A 17,294-nucleotide genomic window follows, 5' to 3' on the forward strand; every position below is an offset into this window, starting at 1 on the left:
GGGGTCTTTACTTCCGCTCTTATTACTCCGAGTATACATTGTATATAGTTCCTCCACCCAGGCCGCACGAGGTACCTGGAAGCCTCTGTATTGTAAATATCATTTGCTGTCCCAGATAAAGATGTTCTTTTGGCCATCAAGTTGTCGAGTGGTCTTTTGTAATGTAGAAATCACCACTATTTTTGGCGATGAGGTGAGCTGGTTTTGTGGGCGAGTCGGCACATTTTGGTTAGCGGACGAGGAGCCTCGTGTTCGGATGGCTACGTTCGGGATGATTGGTGTGCTCGACGAGCGAATCGAGGAGTGAGCAGAGTAGGAGGAAAGGTTGGGACACTTTTTCTGCACTAATGGAATTACTGAGGAGGCTAGGAAGCGCTCTACTCTCCTGAATGTGTGCAGGGTAAAGACATACAGGCTGATGAGGAACTTGGCTACACTGCAGAAACCGGGAGAAATTCCATACGACGAACTGGTCAAGCTTTCCGGGTAATCACCAGACAAACAGACATACTTTATTGATCCCGAGGGAAAATGGGTTTCGTTACAGTCGCACCAACCAAGAATAGTGTAGAGATATAGCAATATAAAACCATAAATAATTAAATAATAATAATGTAAATTATGACAAGTGGAAATAAGTCCAGGACCAGCCTATTGGCTCAGGGTGTCTGACCCTTCGAGGGAGGAGTTGTATAGTTTGATGGCCACAGGCAGGAATGACTTCCTATGATGCTCCATGTTGCATCTCGGTGGAATGAGTCTCTGGCTGAATGTATTCCTGTGCCTAACCAGTACTTTATGGAGTGGATGGGAGTCATTGTCCAAGATGGCATGCAACTTGGACAACATCCTCTTTTCAGACACCACCATCAGAGAGTCCAGTTCCACCCCCACAACATCACTGGCCTTACAAATGAGTTTGTTGATTCTGTTGGTCACAATCCGAAGCCTTCGGTGATAGTCCAACGGTTCAAGTTTCACAGCCGCGTCCGAAAGCCAGGTCAGTCTGTGGGCGATTTTGTGGCCGAGCTTCAGCAGCTATCAGAGCATTGCAATTTCGGAGCCGTGTTGGATGACATGCTCCGTGATAGATTAGTATGTGGCATTAATAATGTCACCGTACAAAGCTGCTTGTTGGGGGAAATCCCACCGTCGACTTTCAAGAAAGCCCTAGAGTTTGCCCAAGGCATGGAGATGGCTGCTGATAATGCCAAGGATATACAGAAAGGACATGGGGGGTCGTAGTCGGCGGCAGTGCTCCAAGTCAGGAGGGAGACTGGTAAACAGGCAAAGCGGGTGGAATGTTTTCGGTGTGGAGGAATGCACTATGCAAATTTTTGTAAATTCAGAGATACTATCTGCCATGCTTGTAGCAAGAAGGGACATTTAGTTAAAAAGTGCAGGAGCATAAAGGGTGAAGTTAAGCCTGGGCAGGGGAAAGCTCAACAGACTCAGGCAGCCACACACCACCTAGGAGGAGCAGACAAGGAGGCAGTGTGAGCCTACACCATGTCTGGGGTGGAAACGGATGAGGGACCACCTGAACCATATCATGCCACAGTCACTGTCAAGGGAAAGGACATTAAGTTTGAGATTGATTCAGGGGCTACTGCATCAGTCATTAGTGAGAAGACCTTCAGTAGGACATGGGGGTCCAACCTGCCTCCCATCAGACCATCTAAGCTCCAACTCAGAATCTATATGGGGCAGCCCATACCTCATTTAGGGGTGTTGTATGTGGATATTTTGGCCAGGGGCCAGAAGGCTGAAGCCAGATTGGTGATAGCTAAGGGCAGTGGGCCCAGTCTCTTGGGCTGCGATTGGCTTCCCAAAATCCGGCTCAACTGGCATGAATTTAACTATGCATACATGATGGAAGAGCATGAGGTGCAGCGTGCAGATGAAGTCACCGATGGCAATGTGAGTAACAGACATAGTCCGGACACGTTTTGAGAGTGAGCTCGCAGCACAGCTTGCAGCTCTTCAGCCTATTACAGGAGCAATTGAAGTTACCCCCTCGGCACTGAAAGCCAGCACGCCACTTCCAGTACAGCAAGGCAGTGACCCAACTCTTGTACCACCTGCCCAGTTACAGCAAGGTGCATCTCAGCCTGATGATCCCACGAACAGGAACCTGCATGTGAAGCCAATCGTAACAGTGGCAAATGGAGCTCCCGCAGACGATGTAGGAACAGAGCCTCCAGGACCACCAGACAAGCTTTCAGAAAACACTCTAAATGATTTGACAAAGAAAGTAGAATTTTCTGAAGATATTGGCCCCCTGGGAATCCATGTGGTGCCCTTTGACTCCATGCTGAGTGGAAGATTCCTTGGCCTGAGTATTCATGGTATTGAAGCGAACAGCCGTTCAAGAAAAGGGAACCTGCTCCAGGAGAATGAATGTATCATCAAAATGAATGACTGTCATTTAACTGTCATTTGTTCAAGCAAAAGAGGTTTTCCGAAACGCATTGTGACTTCCTGCTGTTGAACTCCAGATAGTTCCAAGTTATAGCATGGAACTCTATGAAAAATTTGCAATTGGGTCTATTCTGAGCCATGGTTGTGACGATGATTCAAAAACCAAAGTTCCTTCTTCAGTGCGTTCCAAGCCAGGTGGCAAACCTACAGATGCAATTTATCCCAATAAATGCTGAGAATAGCTTGCCACCTATCTCAAAGAAGCTCAGTAGTCCAAAACAGTTAAGGAGCAATGACCAGTTAATGCATACCAGGAAAGCATGTCCACCAGTGACTTTGCTAGAGGGAGAAACACTGGCAGAGGGAGCAACATTCTCACACGGACACACAGAACCCTCTCGTATCCCCAACACTAGATCCACCCAAAGCATCCTCACCAGCGGTGCCTGCTGAGTCACCAGGGGTAGTGTGTAGATCGCAGCGCCCTCGCTAACCTCCTGACAGACTGAATTTTGATTGGATAGTTTTTTTTTGTTGTTAGATTGAATGTTAAACTTGCCACATTTTTTAGGTGTTTTTGTATTGGTAACCTGTTGCTAACAATACCACTGTTTTTATTTCCCAGCTCATCTATATTTGGGGAACGTTGGATTTTTATAGATCCTCCACCCATGCCGCACGAGGTACCTGGAAGCCTCTGTACTGTAAATATCATTTGCCATCCCCGATAAAGATGCTCTTTTGGTCATTAAATTGTCGAGTGGTCTTTTGTAAAGTAAAGTTACCACAACATTTACACAGTTCTGGAGGAATTACAGCTTTCATAATGCTATTTCCAAGCTGATGCCTCTGGCTCAACATTAATAAAGCAACAGTGTCAATGCTACAGTTGAACAATAAAGTTGCTGGGAAAGTGAAGAGTTCTTTCTGTATAAAGCTGTCTACCCATGCGCTTCAGCCTGAATATTAGGATATCATACTAGATTAGATTTCATGTACTAATCAGTAAAAGTAAAAATAACTAAGATGACATTGCATAACATCTGGGCACATGGGCATACAGCGTCACTGGTCCCCATGTGCTCTGTTGCAGGTAGATACTAAAAGAGAAGTCTATCCAAACTGCTGCTGGCACTCTCAGTCCTGACTGTTATTAACCACAATTCCTACACTTACTGAAAGATGAGAGAGAAAAAAATCACAGTATCAGGTCTTCGCAAAAACACCAAAAATGATTTAATATTTCTGCCACAGTTAAAAAAAAATCTTTACAAAGATGTAAGAAGCTGTAGAAAAACCCTGTTCAATTCTTGTAGCCATAAACTGCAAATTAAAAAGATGGAGCACTAAGCCTTTGTTTTGGTAGATGTGTTTTTTATTCATGTTTTCTGTATATGTGAACAACTCTTCACTAAACCTGCAGCACAGATCTCCGGATTCATCTTCCCTTGCTGTTAGTGGGCAATCTTCAGTACAGGTTCAAGGATGAATTCACTGTACGTGCTCCACAAATGGTAAGTGCTGGAAGACCCAGAATTTGAAAATCTAAAGTCATGGAGTATCCAATGTCAAAGTACACATTAAGATCTGTCATGCCTCATTTTTTCCCTTAGGATCTCAGGAGACTGCTTACTGAACTGACAAACTGGACATCCAAATTTGAGGCTGTGTTTGCCTCAGCATTACAAAACAAGAACAGGAGTCACCCCTTCAGGTTGTTCTGCCATTCAACAGATCATAGCTGAATAACTTTTGTCTTAACACCACTTTCACTCTTTCCCCTTACCACTTGACCCCCTTGTAGCTTAAATGCCTGTCAGAGAACACAGAACCGTACAGCATTTGGACCAGCCGTTTGACCCATGAGCTGTTGTGCCAATCTTGATGCTAATTTTTTTTATAAATGTTCTCCTTCTGTACCTCTCCTTTCTTTTCATATATTTATGTCTATCTAAGACCCTCTTAAAATTCACAGACTATCTTATGTCAATTTTTCTCTGGTAAATTATTCCAGGCACCTCCCACTCAAGTAAAAACTTGCCACTCACATCTCCATTAGTGTTCACTCCTCTAACCTTGAATGTATACCCTCAACTTTTGCCATTTCTACTGTGGGGCAAAGGTTCTCAATATCACTATCTACCCTATCTACAGCTCTGTATAGCCTTGCAACGGGAAACATCCTCTCAGCGTTCATCCTACCAATCTTTCACATAACCTTACATGTTTTAACAACGTTACCTCCGATTAATCTAAAAGCCAACATGCTCATTCTCTCTCCATATTTCATTCCCTTCATGCAAGAAATCTATTCAGTGCACATTCTTTAACCTGCCTCCAACATAAGTGCATCCTTCCTTAAATAGGAAGATCACAACAGAAATAAACATATCAGTACTGTAAAATCCCTTCAGCCCATAATGTTTTGCCAAACTTTTAACTTCCTTTCTTCAGAGCTCTCCAGTTTTCTACCATCCACATGCCTATCCCAGAGTTTCTTAAATGTCCATAATGTATTTAGCTTTACCACTACCTCTCAAAGGCTATTTCATACTCCCATCACTCAATGTGGAAAAAACCTTTACCACTGACATTCCTTCTATATTTCATATTAGCAACTTCAGGTATGGTCTCATCAACAGATTACCACTTCCATTCACTAAGTCAATTAGACAGTCTACTAGAAGGTTCAAGGTACATTTAATATCAAAGTATTATGCAGTATGCAACCCCGAGAAACATCCAACACCATGGAAGCCATTCAAAAGAAAAACATCAACACCCCCACGCACAAAAAAAACCCAACATCGCACAATTGGCAACAAGAACATCAAAATCCACATGTGCAAAGAAAAACAAATCGCACATTCAGCAAAAAGTACATCAACAGAACACTGGCAACCCCCGCGCAAAAAATCAAGTCACGGAAACAGCAGTAAGAACATCAACATCCCCGTGTGCAAAAGGCAAATAACCACCCAATGCACAGAAAAAACAAATTGCACAAATAGCACAAGAACATTAAACATTCATGTGCAAAAAAACAAAATCACAGAAACGACAACAAGAAATCAAAAACCCCACCCTGCCTCACACGCACAAAAATAAACAAATTGCACAAGTAGCAAGAAGAACATCCCAGCTCCCTGTGCAATAAACAAATTATGGAAACGGCAACAAGAACCTCAACCTCACACTGTCCCACACACACAAAAAAGCCAAATCTTGCAAATGGCAACAAAAAAATAAACCCCCTCACCCCACTCACATGAAAAAAATACAAATCGTGCAAATGGCAACGAGAACATCACACACCCTGTGTGCAAAAAACAAATCATACAATTGGCCACAAGAACATCAACCCCACCCTGCATGCACAAAACAAAAACAAGTTGCACAAACAGCAACAAGAACGCCAACCCCACCCCATCACACGTGCACAAATGGCCACAAGAAAGAACGGATGAAAACACAATATAAAAACATAAAACTGAAAGAGTCCAATCCATAAACTGCACACCCAGAACTTTTGCACCATCCTCTGACAGCATCGAGGGAGAGACCATTCGAAAGCAGAAGCCTTCCCTCTGAGATGACAGTTGCTCCCCTTAATGTTTCAATCTTCCTCAATGCCTTAATCAGTGAAATCGGCAAAAAAATGGAGTCGATCACGGGCTTGTGCCCCGTCTCAAAGCTTCTTGACTCAAGTATGCTCCCCTTCTGGAATCTTCTCAGAAACTGCAGAGCAGCAGATTACTCAATCAACCCAAAAACACACCTTTAAATTGTAGATCACAGGCTCCAACAATACTGGAAACACAACTTTTTATCTTAAATGTAAATGAAGTTAAAGGAACAGCTTTATGGTAGATATTGCCTAGGTAACGTTGTTCACTGATGCCATCTTGACCAGAAGCTTCAGGTTAAAGGGAGTTGGTGACAAGCAATGCAAATATCACATCAACTTGTAGTACAGCAACAGAAATGTGCATAATTTCAGCAGCAGTATATATGTACATATTCTCTACTCTCATGAATCTTTTCATTAAATTTAAGTTGTTGTTGTAATATGAGACTTGCGGCAATGTTGCCAGTCTGCCTGGATGTCAGAAATTCCTTAACAGCTACCTTGTTGACACACATTAAAATACAGAATATGTATTCTTTACCTGGTACACTAAAGAATTAAAGGTACTAATGAAATTGAGCTGTTACATATGTAACTTCCAAAATCAAGTATGTTCCTTGCACTTAATGAAAGCCGTAGGAATCTATAGAAATGGACAGCTTGCTTTCTGTTTCACAAGTTCCTTGTTGATGGTTGAATGAACAGAGCATCACTGCCAAATTGTGTAGAATATATTGAGCAGCTGCTTAACTGTGGAATATACAGAATGTAAATCACAACACATTAGCTGGAAATATTCAGAGACAAAGTGTTCAAAGCACTCATTTCTACTTCAGTCAATACTAGTTTCCTTTTTGAAGCAATCTGGAGATATTTACCCAGAAGCTGTCATAACAAGTAATTGTCTCTGAGAGATGGAAGTCTGACAAGGGATTACTAAGGAACTAATGTAGAAAGACTTTTAACAATGACCTCTTTGGTCTGCAAACACTATTGACTGCATTTTATTGTTAACTGCTAGATATAAATGTCTTCTGCCATCTTTTAACCCTATTTCTTTCTGTTTTCATTCCTCCTCAGAAGGTAATGGAAATATTCTCATTTTGAAACCTTCTGTTTCAGTAGCAGGACCAAATGTTCCTAACCTCTCTACAGCTAATGAGGATATTTTCAAAGAATTTACAGAGAACTAAACATTAAAGATAAATTAACACCCCTAGTCTCACACAGCTTCAGATGTGTGCTGAGTGCTGACCTTATTAGGTACTTCCTGTACCTAATGAAGCGGTCAAAGAGTGTAGGTCCATGGTCGTCTGTTGCTGTAGCCCATCCACTTCATGGTTCAATGTGTATGCTTTCAGAAATGCTTTTCAAACTTCCAAGTACATTTATTATTGAAGTATGTATACATTATACTGTCTTGTGATTTGTCTCCTTACAAGCAGCCACAGAGTAAAGGAACCCAAAAGAACCCAGAAAAAAAAGTCAATCACCTAATGTGCAGACAGGAAAAAAAAGCGTGCAAACTACAGAAGTAAGCAAATAGCACTCAGAATTAAAGTGAGTCCATAGACACGAAGCCTGGACGAGCTTCTCCCAAGTTATCCTCTTGTTCCTGAGTTACAGATACAATTCCCTGGGATTCTCTTTAATCCTACTTGCCAAACCCTTTTCATGCATCCTCCTAGCTTTCCTAATTCCCTTTTTGAGTTAGTTTCTGGTTCCTTTATAACCTGTAAGGGCTCTGTATGATTCTAGCTTCCTAAGCTTTACAATTTTCCTTTTTTCTTCTTGACCAAATTCATCACCTGTCTCAACATCCAAGCTTCTCTTACCTTGCCATCCTTGTCCTTCTTTCTGTCTGGACGATACAGTGCTTGTCCATTATTCTGTGCAGCTGGTGTTTAACCACACTCCACATGCTGGTGTGGACTTGTCCAAAAACAGTTGCTCCCAATTAACTCTCTTCAGTTCCTGCCAAACACCCTCATAATTTCCCTTACACTAATTTACCCATATAGATTCAGTGAGCTGGCCCTCCAATATCTCCCTGCTGAGTGCAGCTGTGATACTGTTCCTGATTTGTAATGCAACTCTCCCCTCCTCTTGTACCTCCCTCTCTATCTTTTCAAAAACATCAAAACCCCAGAACATTAAATGCTCATTCTTGTCCCTCTCTCAACCAAGTCTCTGCAATATCTACAACAGCATATTTTCATGTACTGATACACGGCATGAGCTCATCATCTTCACCTATACAGTAATACTCCTAGCATTAAAACACACACACTTCAAGCTATAAGCTTTACCAAGTAACACACACAAAATGTTGGTGGAATACAGCAGGCCAGGCAGCATCTATAAGGAGAATCACTGTCGACGTTTCGGGCTGATACCCTTCGTCAGGACTCACTTTACATAGTATAGGTTCAGCAGGCAATTTGCCCTACATAGAATATTTGAGTCTGGGGCAAAAGCTGGTCTATAACCTTAGCACTTTTGTATTTGCTTAGGAATTCTGAACTTCCTGACGCATACGTACAAGGTAAAAAAAAGTCATCAATTCCACGTGGAATTGTATAAAAACACAAAATGCTGGCAGAACTCAGCAGGCCAGGCAGCATCTATGGGAGGAAGTAGTGACGACGTTTCGGGCCGAAACCCTTCATCAGGAGTGAAGTAACATGGGATGGTCGAGGGGGAATAAGAAGTCGGAGTGGGAGTGGTCTGTGGAATTGAAGTGTGTGGCCACAGGGAGATCCCGCCACTGCTGGAGGACCGAGCGCCTGTGATCGGCGAAACGGTCTCCCAGTCTGCGGCAGGTCTCCCCAATGTATAAATGGCCACATTGGGAGCACCGGATACAGTATATCACCCCAGTTGACTCACAGGTGAAGTGGTGCCTCAGTTCCACTTCAATTCCACAGACCACTCCCACACCCATATGTCTGTCCATGGCCTCCTCTACCGTTCACAGACCACTCCCACTCCGACATGTCTGTCCATGGCCTCCTCTACCATCAAGATGAGGCCACACGCAGGTTGATGGAGCAATACCTTATCTCCCGCCTAGGTAGCCTCCTACCTGCTGGCATGAACATTCAACTCACAAACCTCCGTTGATACCCCTGCCCCCCACCCTTACCCCATCCCTATCTATTATTTTAGTCTGGTTCTCTTTCTCTTCCCCCCCCCACTATAATCTCCCCCAGCCCTACCTTTCTTTCTCTTTTATTTCCCATAATTCTTCACCTTCCCCCTAGCCTATTTCCCTCCAGCCTATCACTTCCCAGCTCTCTACTTCATCCTTCCCCCCACTTCTTATCCCCCCTTGACCACCCCATGTTACTTCACTCCTGATGAAGGGTTTCCGCCCGAAACATCGTCACTACCTCCTCCCATAGATGCTGCCTGGCCTGCTGAGTTCTGCCAGCATTTGGTGTTTTTATTTATTTCCAGCATCTGCAGATCCACTCGTGTTGCCATGTGGAATTTTTAGCATTTTGCACTGTTAGAGCATATTCTGGAGATACGGAATATCTTCCTATCCATTAATTTGAACTGCAACCAGTCTTCAGATTTGAATATAGATTTTAGATGGATTTAAAATGGAATTCACAACAATGGTCTTCCTGGAGCTGCAGATTGTGATTGATTGCTAACTGGGAAGCACCCCATTGACCTGAGATGTTTGCATATGTATAAATGCAGCTAAGAGACAGTGGTCTAGGGTGTGTTGGTGTGAAGATCAAGATGTTTGAAAATTATATGTAACTCAGAACAAGAATTATAAAAATAGAAACTGTCTTACATAAATATAGAATTATTCTATATAAATATAGAATTTGATCTTTAGCATATAAAATGTGATGTAAAGTTACATCAGAGAGCATCTAATCAGAGTGACTCCAACTGTTGTTAGCTTGTATGTGTGTGAATAAAGACTTTTCTCCAGTGGCTTTTGTTGACAGACACAACAGTGTGAAAATCAAAGTCAATTAATTTCTTTCTAAATATGGCAATTGTTTTTCATAGCTAATATGCAGATGGAGAAATTTTACAAACAGTAAGATGACAATCAGTTAAAGGAATTTGGTTATGAAGTATAGTCATAGGTTAATTGGTGCAAACTTGATACTGAAATTGAGGTTGTGGTTTCAAATCATGTTCAAAACACGTAAAAGACTAAACCTTTTATGCAGTAGATAAATTGCTGCATTGTTGGAGGTGCTGTCTTTCAGATATTCTCTCAGGTTATAAAGATAGAACATTTAATGGCACTATTTGAAAAATAGCTAGGTTGATTTCCCTTGTGTCCTAAACAATATCCCTCAATCAACATTATTAAAAATGACTCTTCTCACATTGTATTTATGGAAGTTTGCTTTCAATATTACAATAGTGGTTACACGTCTATAGGTTCTCTATTACATGCAAAGTGTTTTTGGATGCCTTGAGGTTATGAAAGGCTTTGTTTAAATATTTTGCTTTGGTTACTTAAAAAGCCTTGAGCAAGAGGTGAAGTAGAACAAATTTGAATCATGAAATGGGATCTAAGGCAGGCTAAACAGGCAAATTAGAACTTGTGTTAGTATCTTCCATTGAAATACAGAAAACCCTCTGCACTTTGATCAGCTAGCCTTTAACCTAGGCTAAAAATTTCCTTTGTGATACTTCAGACATTTTTGGCTATTGTACTTAAGCATTTTTTAAAAAGTTCTCATGTGAGGGTACAAAGTACATGACGGTGCAGTTGATTTTTAACCTCTTTTAGAAAGTAGATATTTAGGGGTTCAACCTCAGCAGAAAAATGCAAATTTAAACACAAACATTTGTTAGATTATTATGCCACATACTGATCCAAATATACATCTTAATCAAAAGATCAGGCAGATGTGGTGAGTAAATGAGAGTTCAATGGATAGCTAATAAAACAGGATCACTGATTACTTGGTTTTCAATGTCTGCTGAACCTTTGCTATATTATTTATCAAGCAATAAGTTGCCTATAAAAGAATGTCTCTAATGGTCTGTAAGCTTAATTTTCTTCTCCTTATTAGTCTAGACAAGCCTATGTGTAACCCTATAAATTACTTTCATAATCAAGTAGCATCAACTGTGCTCAAAGTTAGACACAAATGTAGTATCATACACCCAGGTATATCATTCTGACCAATTTTCAGTGTTATCTGGTAGTTTTTTTGATAGATCATGATTTTGAAAAAGTATGCTGCACGTATAATCAGAAGTGTTGTTCTTTGGAAATTACAGTTACCCAATTTAAACCAATCAGAAACACAACAATATGATGCTATAGAACACTATGTTAAATCCTCTTAGGTTACATAGCAGTTTACAAGACAGAAATTCTGCAGGATCCTCCAGAGGAGAATCTATGAAGCCCAAAGAACAGACCTAGTATATCAATGACTTTGAGAACATCTTAATTCACCTTGAATGATCTGAGAATTAATTAAAGCAACATTTGCCTCTCAAAGGATTTACCATTTGATAAAGATCAACTGCATAGTATAATGGAAAAGAAGGAGATCAGAAGTAAAAGCTCTATTATGTGCAAAATATATAAATGACCTCATTATTTAGCAGTTAATTGTTTAACATTAGCAAATACAAGCCTTGTAACTTCGATGAGGACAAAATTAATTAGCAGGTGATAAATAGTGAATATGTGGTATTGGTAATTTACCTGTGCGTTAGTCTTCTGTGACTAATGCAAACCACTCGATGGTTGTCTTGAGCAATGCACACTTTGTGCCGGCTGCATTTCACATTTAGACAGGGATCTTTAGCAGCATCTAGTTTTGGAGAAAGTAATTAGAAAGAAGTTAATATATTTGTGGTTCCAGATTGTATTCATAATGGCTACAAAATTGAAACTAATTTGTTTGCACAACAGCTGTTAATTCCAGGCCTAAATGTAATTGCCATTTTTCTTTTCAGTTAAAAGATGATTAGAACAGTGAAACATTTTACCAAAATTGTAGTTGAGACAGCAAGAATAAGCTCTTATAAAGAAACTCGGTGACTGCATATATCATTGCATAGAAAATCCCGATTAACAGCTACTTGCAATGTTATTTGGGTTTTTTAAAAAAAATTTTTATTAGTTCTTCAAAACATTTTACAAATTAAAAACCCCAAATCCCAATGAGGAACATTAAAACAGTGCAAAATTAAGCATACAATAACAATATGTTACAAAGGAAGAGAATTTAGCAAAAAAAAAGCACCTAAATTAAAGACAAGTAAGCTTAGTGTCCTCCCCAAGACCCACAACACAAGAAAAAACAACAGCAACTCCAGACCAACCACAACACAATATAGAGAGTATAAGTCAGGACAGCCAAGCTCCCAGACTGTGAATACACTCAGCAACAGAGGGTAATAATGCCTTCTACCAGAAAAAAAGAGGAGCTGAAAGCAAGGGACCGAAGAGAAAACAAAACCCTAGTCAAGAGGAAGGTTATGAAAGTACTCGATTAAAGGTCCCCAGACCTTATGGAACTTTAGATCCGAATTGAGAACTGAATAATGAATTTTTTCGAGGTCCAAACAGGCCATGATGTCGTTAAGCCATTGAGCATGAGTGGGCGGGGCAACATCTCTCCATCTGAGGAGGATCAAGCGTCTAGCCAGGAGAGAGGCAAAGGATAATATTCGGCATTTGGTCGGACCCAGACATAAATCTGTCTCGCCCCAAAAACCGAACAGAGCAATTAAGGGTTCTGGGTGCTGATTCAGAATACACGATAACACAGTGAAGACATCTTTCCAGAATTTCTCCAAGCTAGGACAGAACCAGTACATATGGATGAGAGAGGTCACGCCCCTCTTGCATTTATCACAGAGCGGACTAACGCAAGGGTAGAATCGAGATAGTTTAGATTTAGACATATGGGCTCTATGAACAATCTTAAACTGTAAAAGGCAGTGGCGAGCACAAAGAGGGGTTGAGTTAACGATTTGACAACTGAATCCAAGCTCTCCTCAGATAAGGAGATATTTAAATCCTGCTCCCAGGCCATTTTGATTTTATCCATGGGGGCCCGTCGTAAGGCCGCTAGTTTATCTCGGCTGATTGATGTTAAGCCTTTACCTAGTGGATTCATGGAAAGAAATAGGTCCATAGCATTTTTCGCAGGCATTTCAGGGAAGTTAGGAATTAAAGGAGCAATAAAGTGTTGGATTTGGAGATATCTGAAAAAATGAGCATTGGGCAGATTGAATTTAACAGAGAGCTGCTGAAACGAAGTGAAGCGATTATCAATGAAAAGATCTTCAAAATGTCTAATGCCCTTCCTATACCAAACCTGGAATGCTGAATCGTATGTAGTAGGTAACAAAAGGTGATTATGAGCAATAGGGCTGGAAACGGAAAACCCCTGGAAACCATAGCATTTCCTGATCTGAGCCCATATACGCAAAGTGTGTCTAACTAGAGGATTAGCTATTGATCTGGGCAGACTACTAGGGAGTGCAGTGCCAAGAAGTGCAGAGATAGATAATTCTTTGGTGGAGCTCAGCTCCATCACCACTCAGTTAGGGCACTCGGGTTGGCCATGGAAGAAAGACCAGAAGGTAGCACAACGTATATTAGCTGCCCAATAATATAAACGAAAGTTAGGTAAAGCCATGGCACCCTCTTTTTTAGATTTTTGGAGATGGATTTTATTAATTCTAGAGCGCTTATTCTGCCACAGATATGACAAAATAATAGAGTCTAAGGAATCAAAAAAAGATTTAGGAATAAAAATTGGGATAGATTGAAATAGGTATAAAAATTTGGGGAGAACATACATTTTAACAACATTAATACGACCTACCAAAAAAAAATAGAGGTGACCATTGTACCAGACTCTGTTTTATAGCATATGAAAGGTTGGCAAAGTTTTCACGAAAGAGATCTTTAAACTTCCTTGTGACTGTAATTCCAAGATAAGTAAATTGATTATGGACTACTTTAAAAGGGAGATCATGAAATGTTAGTTCTTGTGCTTCTTTATTAATTGGGAGAAGTTCACTCTTATGTAAATTAAGTTTATAGCCAGAGATCTGGCTAAACTGGTCAAGAAGTGAAAACATTAGAGGTAAGGATGTAGACGGATTTGAGAGAAAGAGTAATAAGTCATCAGCATGGAGAGAAACTTTATGCTCAACACCCCCTCTCCAAATCCCAGTCAATTCAGGGCAGTTTCGAAATGCTATCGCCAGAGGTTCCACAGCCAAATCAAAGAGAAAGGGCCTTACGGGGCATCCCTGGTGGGTGCCACGTTTGAGATTAAATACTTGGGATTTCTGAAAATTGGTTAAAACAGAGGCAGTAGGACACAGGCACAGCAATTGGATCCAAGAGATGAAACTTTGGCCAAGGTCAAATTTTTCTAAAACTGCAAAAAGGTAGTTCCACTCTATACAATCAAATGCTTTCTCCGCATTGAGGGAAATAACACATTCAGGAATCCCAGTTGGAGGTGAGTATAAGATATTAAATAAACGCCGAATGTTAAAAAAAGGGAAACGGTTTTTAATAAAGCCTGTTTGGTCATCAGAGATAATGGAGGGTTGACGGTTTCTAATCTATGAGCCAAAACTTTAGCTAAGATCTTTACATCAACATTGAGCAGAGAGATCGGCCTATACGAGGAACACTCTGTTGGGTCTTTGCCCTTTTTTAAAAGAAGAATAATAGATGCCTCACTGAAAGAGGGTGGCAGTTTGCCATAATTAAATGAGTCAGATAATACTGAAAGTAACTGAGGAGAAAGAAGAGAAGAGAATGATTTCTAAAATTCTACAGGGAACCCATCAGGTCCAGGAGATTTCCCTGAGGACAGTGCAGAAATTGTAGTAGATATTTCTTCTAATGACATAGGCGCATTGAGTTTGGCTTTGAAGTCAGATGAAAGTGAGGGGATATTCAGATTCTGTAAAAATTGATCAACAGAGATATTGTCATTCAATTCAGAGGAATAAAGCCGAGAATAAAAATTTTTAAATGCGTCATTAATTTCTAAATGATCCGATGTAAAATCTCCATTCTCCTTCTGGATCTTTGTAATATGTTGTTTGGCTTTGGAACGCCTCAGCTGAGTGGCTAGGAATTTACCAGACTTACCCCCATGAATGTAAAAGCGACTCTTGCTTTCGAGAAGTTGGCGTTCGACAGGTTGAGTGGACAGAAGGTTAAATTTAGTTTGGAGTTCAACACGCTTCTTGTATAATTCAGGGTTCTTAGTTTGGGCATATATTTGATCCAATTCTTTAATCTGGTTAATGAGGTCTAATCGATCTGCACGGGATCTTCTGTTGAGATTTGCTGTGTAAGAGATTATTTGCCCCCTCAGATATGCTTTCATGGCATCCCAAACAATCTGGGATGGCACTTCAGGTGATGTATTAGTGTTAAAATAAAAGGTTATCTGATCCTTAATAATTTTTTAAAAATCATCATCCGATAGTAAAGTTGAATCAAACCGCCAGTGTTTATTCCTCTGAGGGAGACCATGCAAATTCAGAGAGAGAGTAATTGGGGCATGGTCAGAGATCAGCATACTCTGATGGTCACAAGAGTGGGAAAATGGAATAAGTTGGTTATCGAGTAAGAAATAATCAATTCTAGTGAAGGTATGGTGAACATGTGAGAAAAAAGAATAATCTCTCTCCGTAGGATGGAGGAAACGCCATATATCAGAGATACCATAATTAGAGAGAAACCATTGGATAGCTAAGGCAGATTTAGTAGGTGGTCTAGTAACAGAGGACGATCGATCCAAATTGGGATCTAACCAACAATTAAAGTCACCACCCAGTATAAGAAAGTATGAATTTAAGTCTGGTAGTGAGGGAAAAAACTGTTCAAAAAAATTAACACCATCAAAGTTGGGGGCATACAGGTTTGCTAGTGCAACTTTAGTGTTATATAGTTTGCCAGAAACAATAATAAAACAGCCATTTACATCAGATATATTATTATGGAGTTCAAAAGGAATATTTCAGTTAATAAGAATGGAGACCCCCCCCCCCACCCCCAGCTTTAGCGGTAAAGGATGAATGAAAATGCTAACCCGCCCACTTTGACAAAAGCCGGGAGTTATCAGAGCAACGAATATGAGTTTCTTGAAGGAAAGCAATGTCAGCTTTGAGTTGTTTGATATGTGAGAATACCTTCCTCCTTTTAACAGGGTGATTCAATCCCTTTACGTTCCAGCTCACGAATTTAAGTGCACTAGCCATTATCAATTACTAATGCATAAAAGGCAGAAGGCATATAAAAAATCAAGCAGTACAATAGCAGTCTGGGAGCAGAGATATAAACATAGATTCGTAAAATCAAAACATATACATGTCCTGAGCAATAAAGAGATATAATATATACAGTGAGTGATGTTGGAACTAGAAAACCCACCCCACCCACACAACCCAAAACTAGACGGCTACCAAAACAAGTAGCTAGCTCCACCAAAAAAATTAACCCAAATACAACTTCCAGATCTGTGTCATTAACAGCAGTTCCGTGTAAATACTATAATAAATAGTAACTAGTTTATGCACTAAAAAAATATAACTACAGATTAGAACACCGTCTGCAGGAATATAAAACTTAATTCAGAGAAAATCGGAAGAGGACCAAACCTAACCTGCTAGCGAAAAAATTATAGAAGCATAAAGTAAGAGAAAGGAAAAAAAAGGGATAAAAAAAAAGGAGAGGAAGGGGAAAATTATAAATTCAAGACGAGTATTTATCAACCACTTACAGAGAAGAGAGAAAAAAATTCAGAAATTAGAAAAAAGGGGGTGAAGAAAAGAAAAAAGTATAATAAAATAAATAAATATAAAAAGAAGGAAAAATAGATCGGCAATTAAACTGTGAACCAACAAACAGGAAGGCCTTCACTGAAGACGTCAAACCTCCAAAACAAGTTAAAGTCAGTTGTAGAACTCTGTAGATAAAGTTGTACACCAATAAAAGATAGATTACACACACACCAAATCCAGGGAGAGATTGTCAACAGCCCTTAGAGTTTCGATGAATAATGTCTGAATGATTCAAGTAAAGTCTGAGTCCAGAAAAAGTAATTTTACTACGAGAAGTACTTATCCACCATTTTAGGAGGTCTGATCGGGTTCCGAAGATGACTGAATAGCCGGAAGACTTGCCACAAATGCTTCAGCTTCCTTGGCTGACTTAAACAATTTGTATTTCCCAGTGTTAAGTTTGATTCGT

The 17,294-nt window shown here is 40.2% G+C and overlaps 1 protein-coding gene across 4 annotated transcripts in view; it reads right to left on the bottom strand.

Moving 5' to 3' along the window:
* spock3 (SPARC (osteonectin), cwcv and kazal like domains proteoglycan 3) overlaps window positions 1–17,294 on the bottom strand; it is a 454,551-nt gene that overhangs the window by 224,525 nt on the left and 212,732 nt on the right. For all 4 annotated transcript variants that reach the window (XM_059964877.1, XM_059964876.1, XM_059964878.1 and 1 more), the window contains exon 4: window positions 11,757–11,865. In XM_059964877.1, the coding sequence (XP_059820860.1) occupies window positions 11,757–11,865 (109 nt within the window). The remainder of the gene's footprint in view (window positions 1–11,756; window positions 11,866–17,294) is intronic.

The sequence above is a fragment of the Hypanus sabinus genome, chromosome 3 (assembly GCF_030144855.1).
Source record: "Hypanus sabinus isolate sHypSab1 chromosome 3, sHypSab1.hap1, whole genome shotgun sequence".
Taxonomy (NCBI): Eukaryota; Metazoa; Chordata; class Chondrichthyes; order Myliobatiformes; family Dasyatidae; genus Hypanus; species Hypanus sabinus.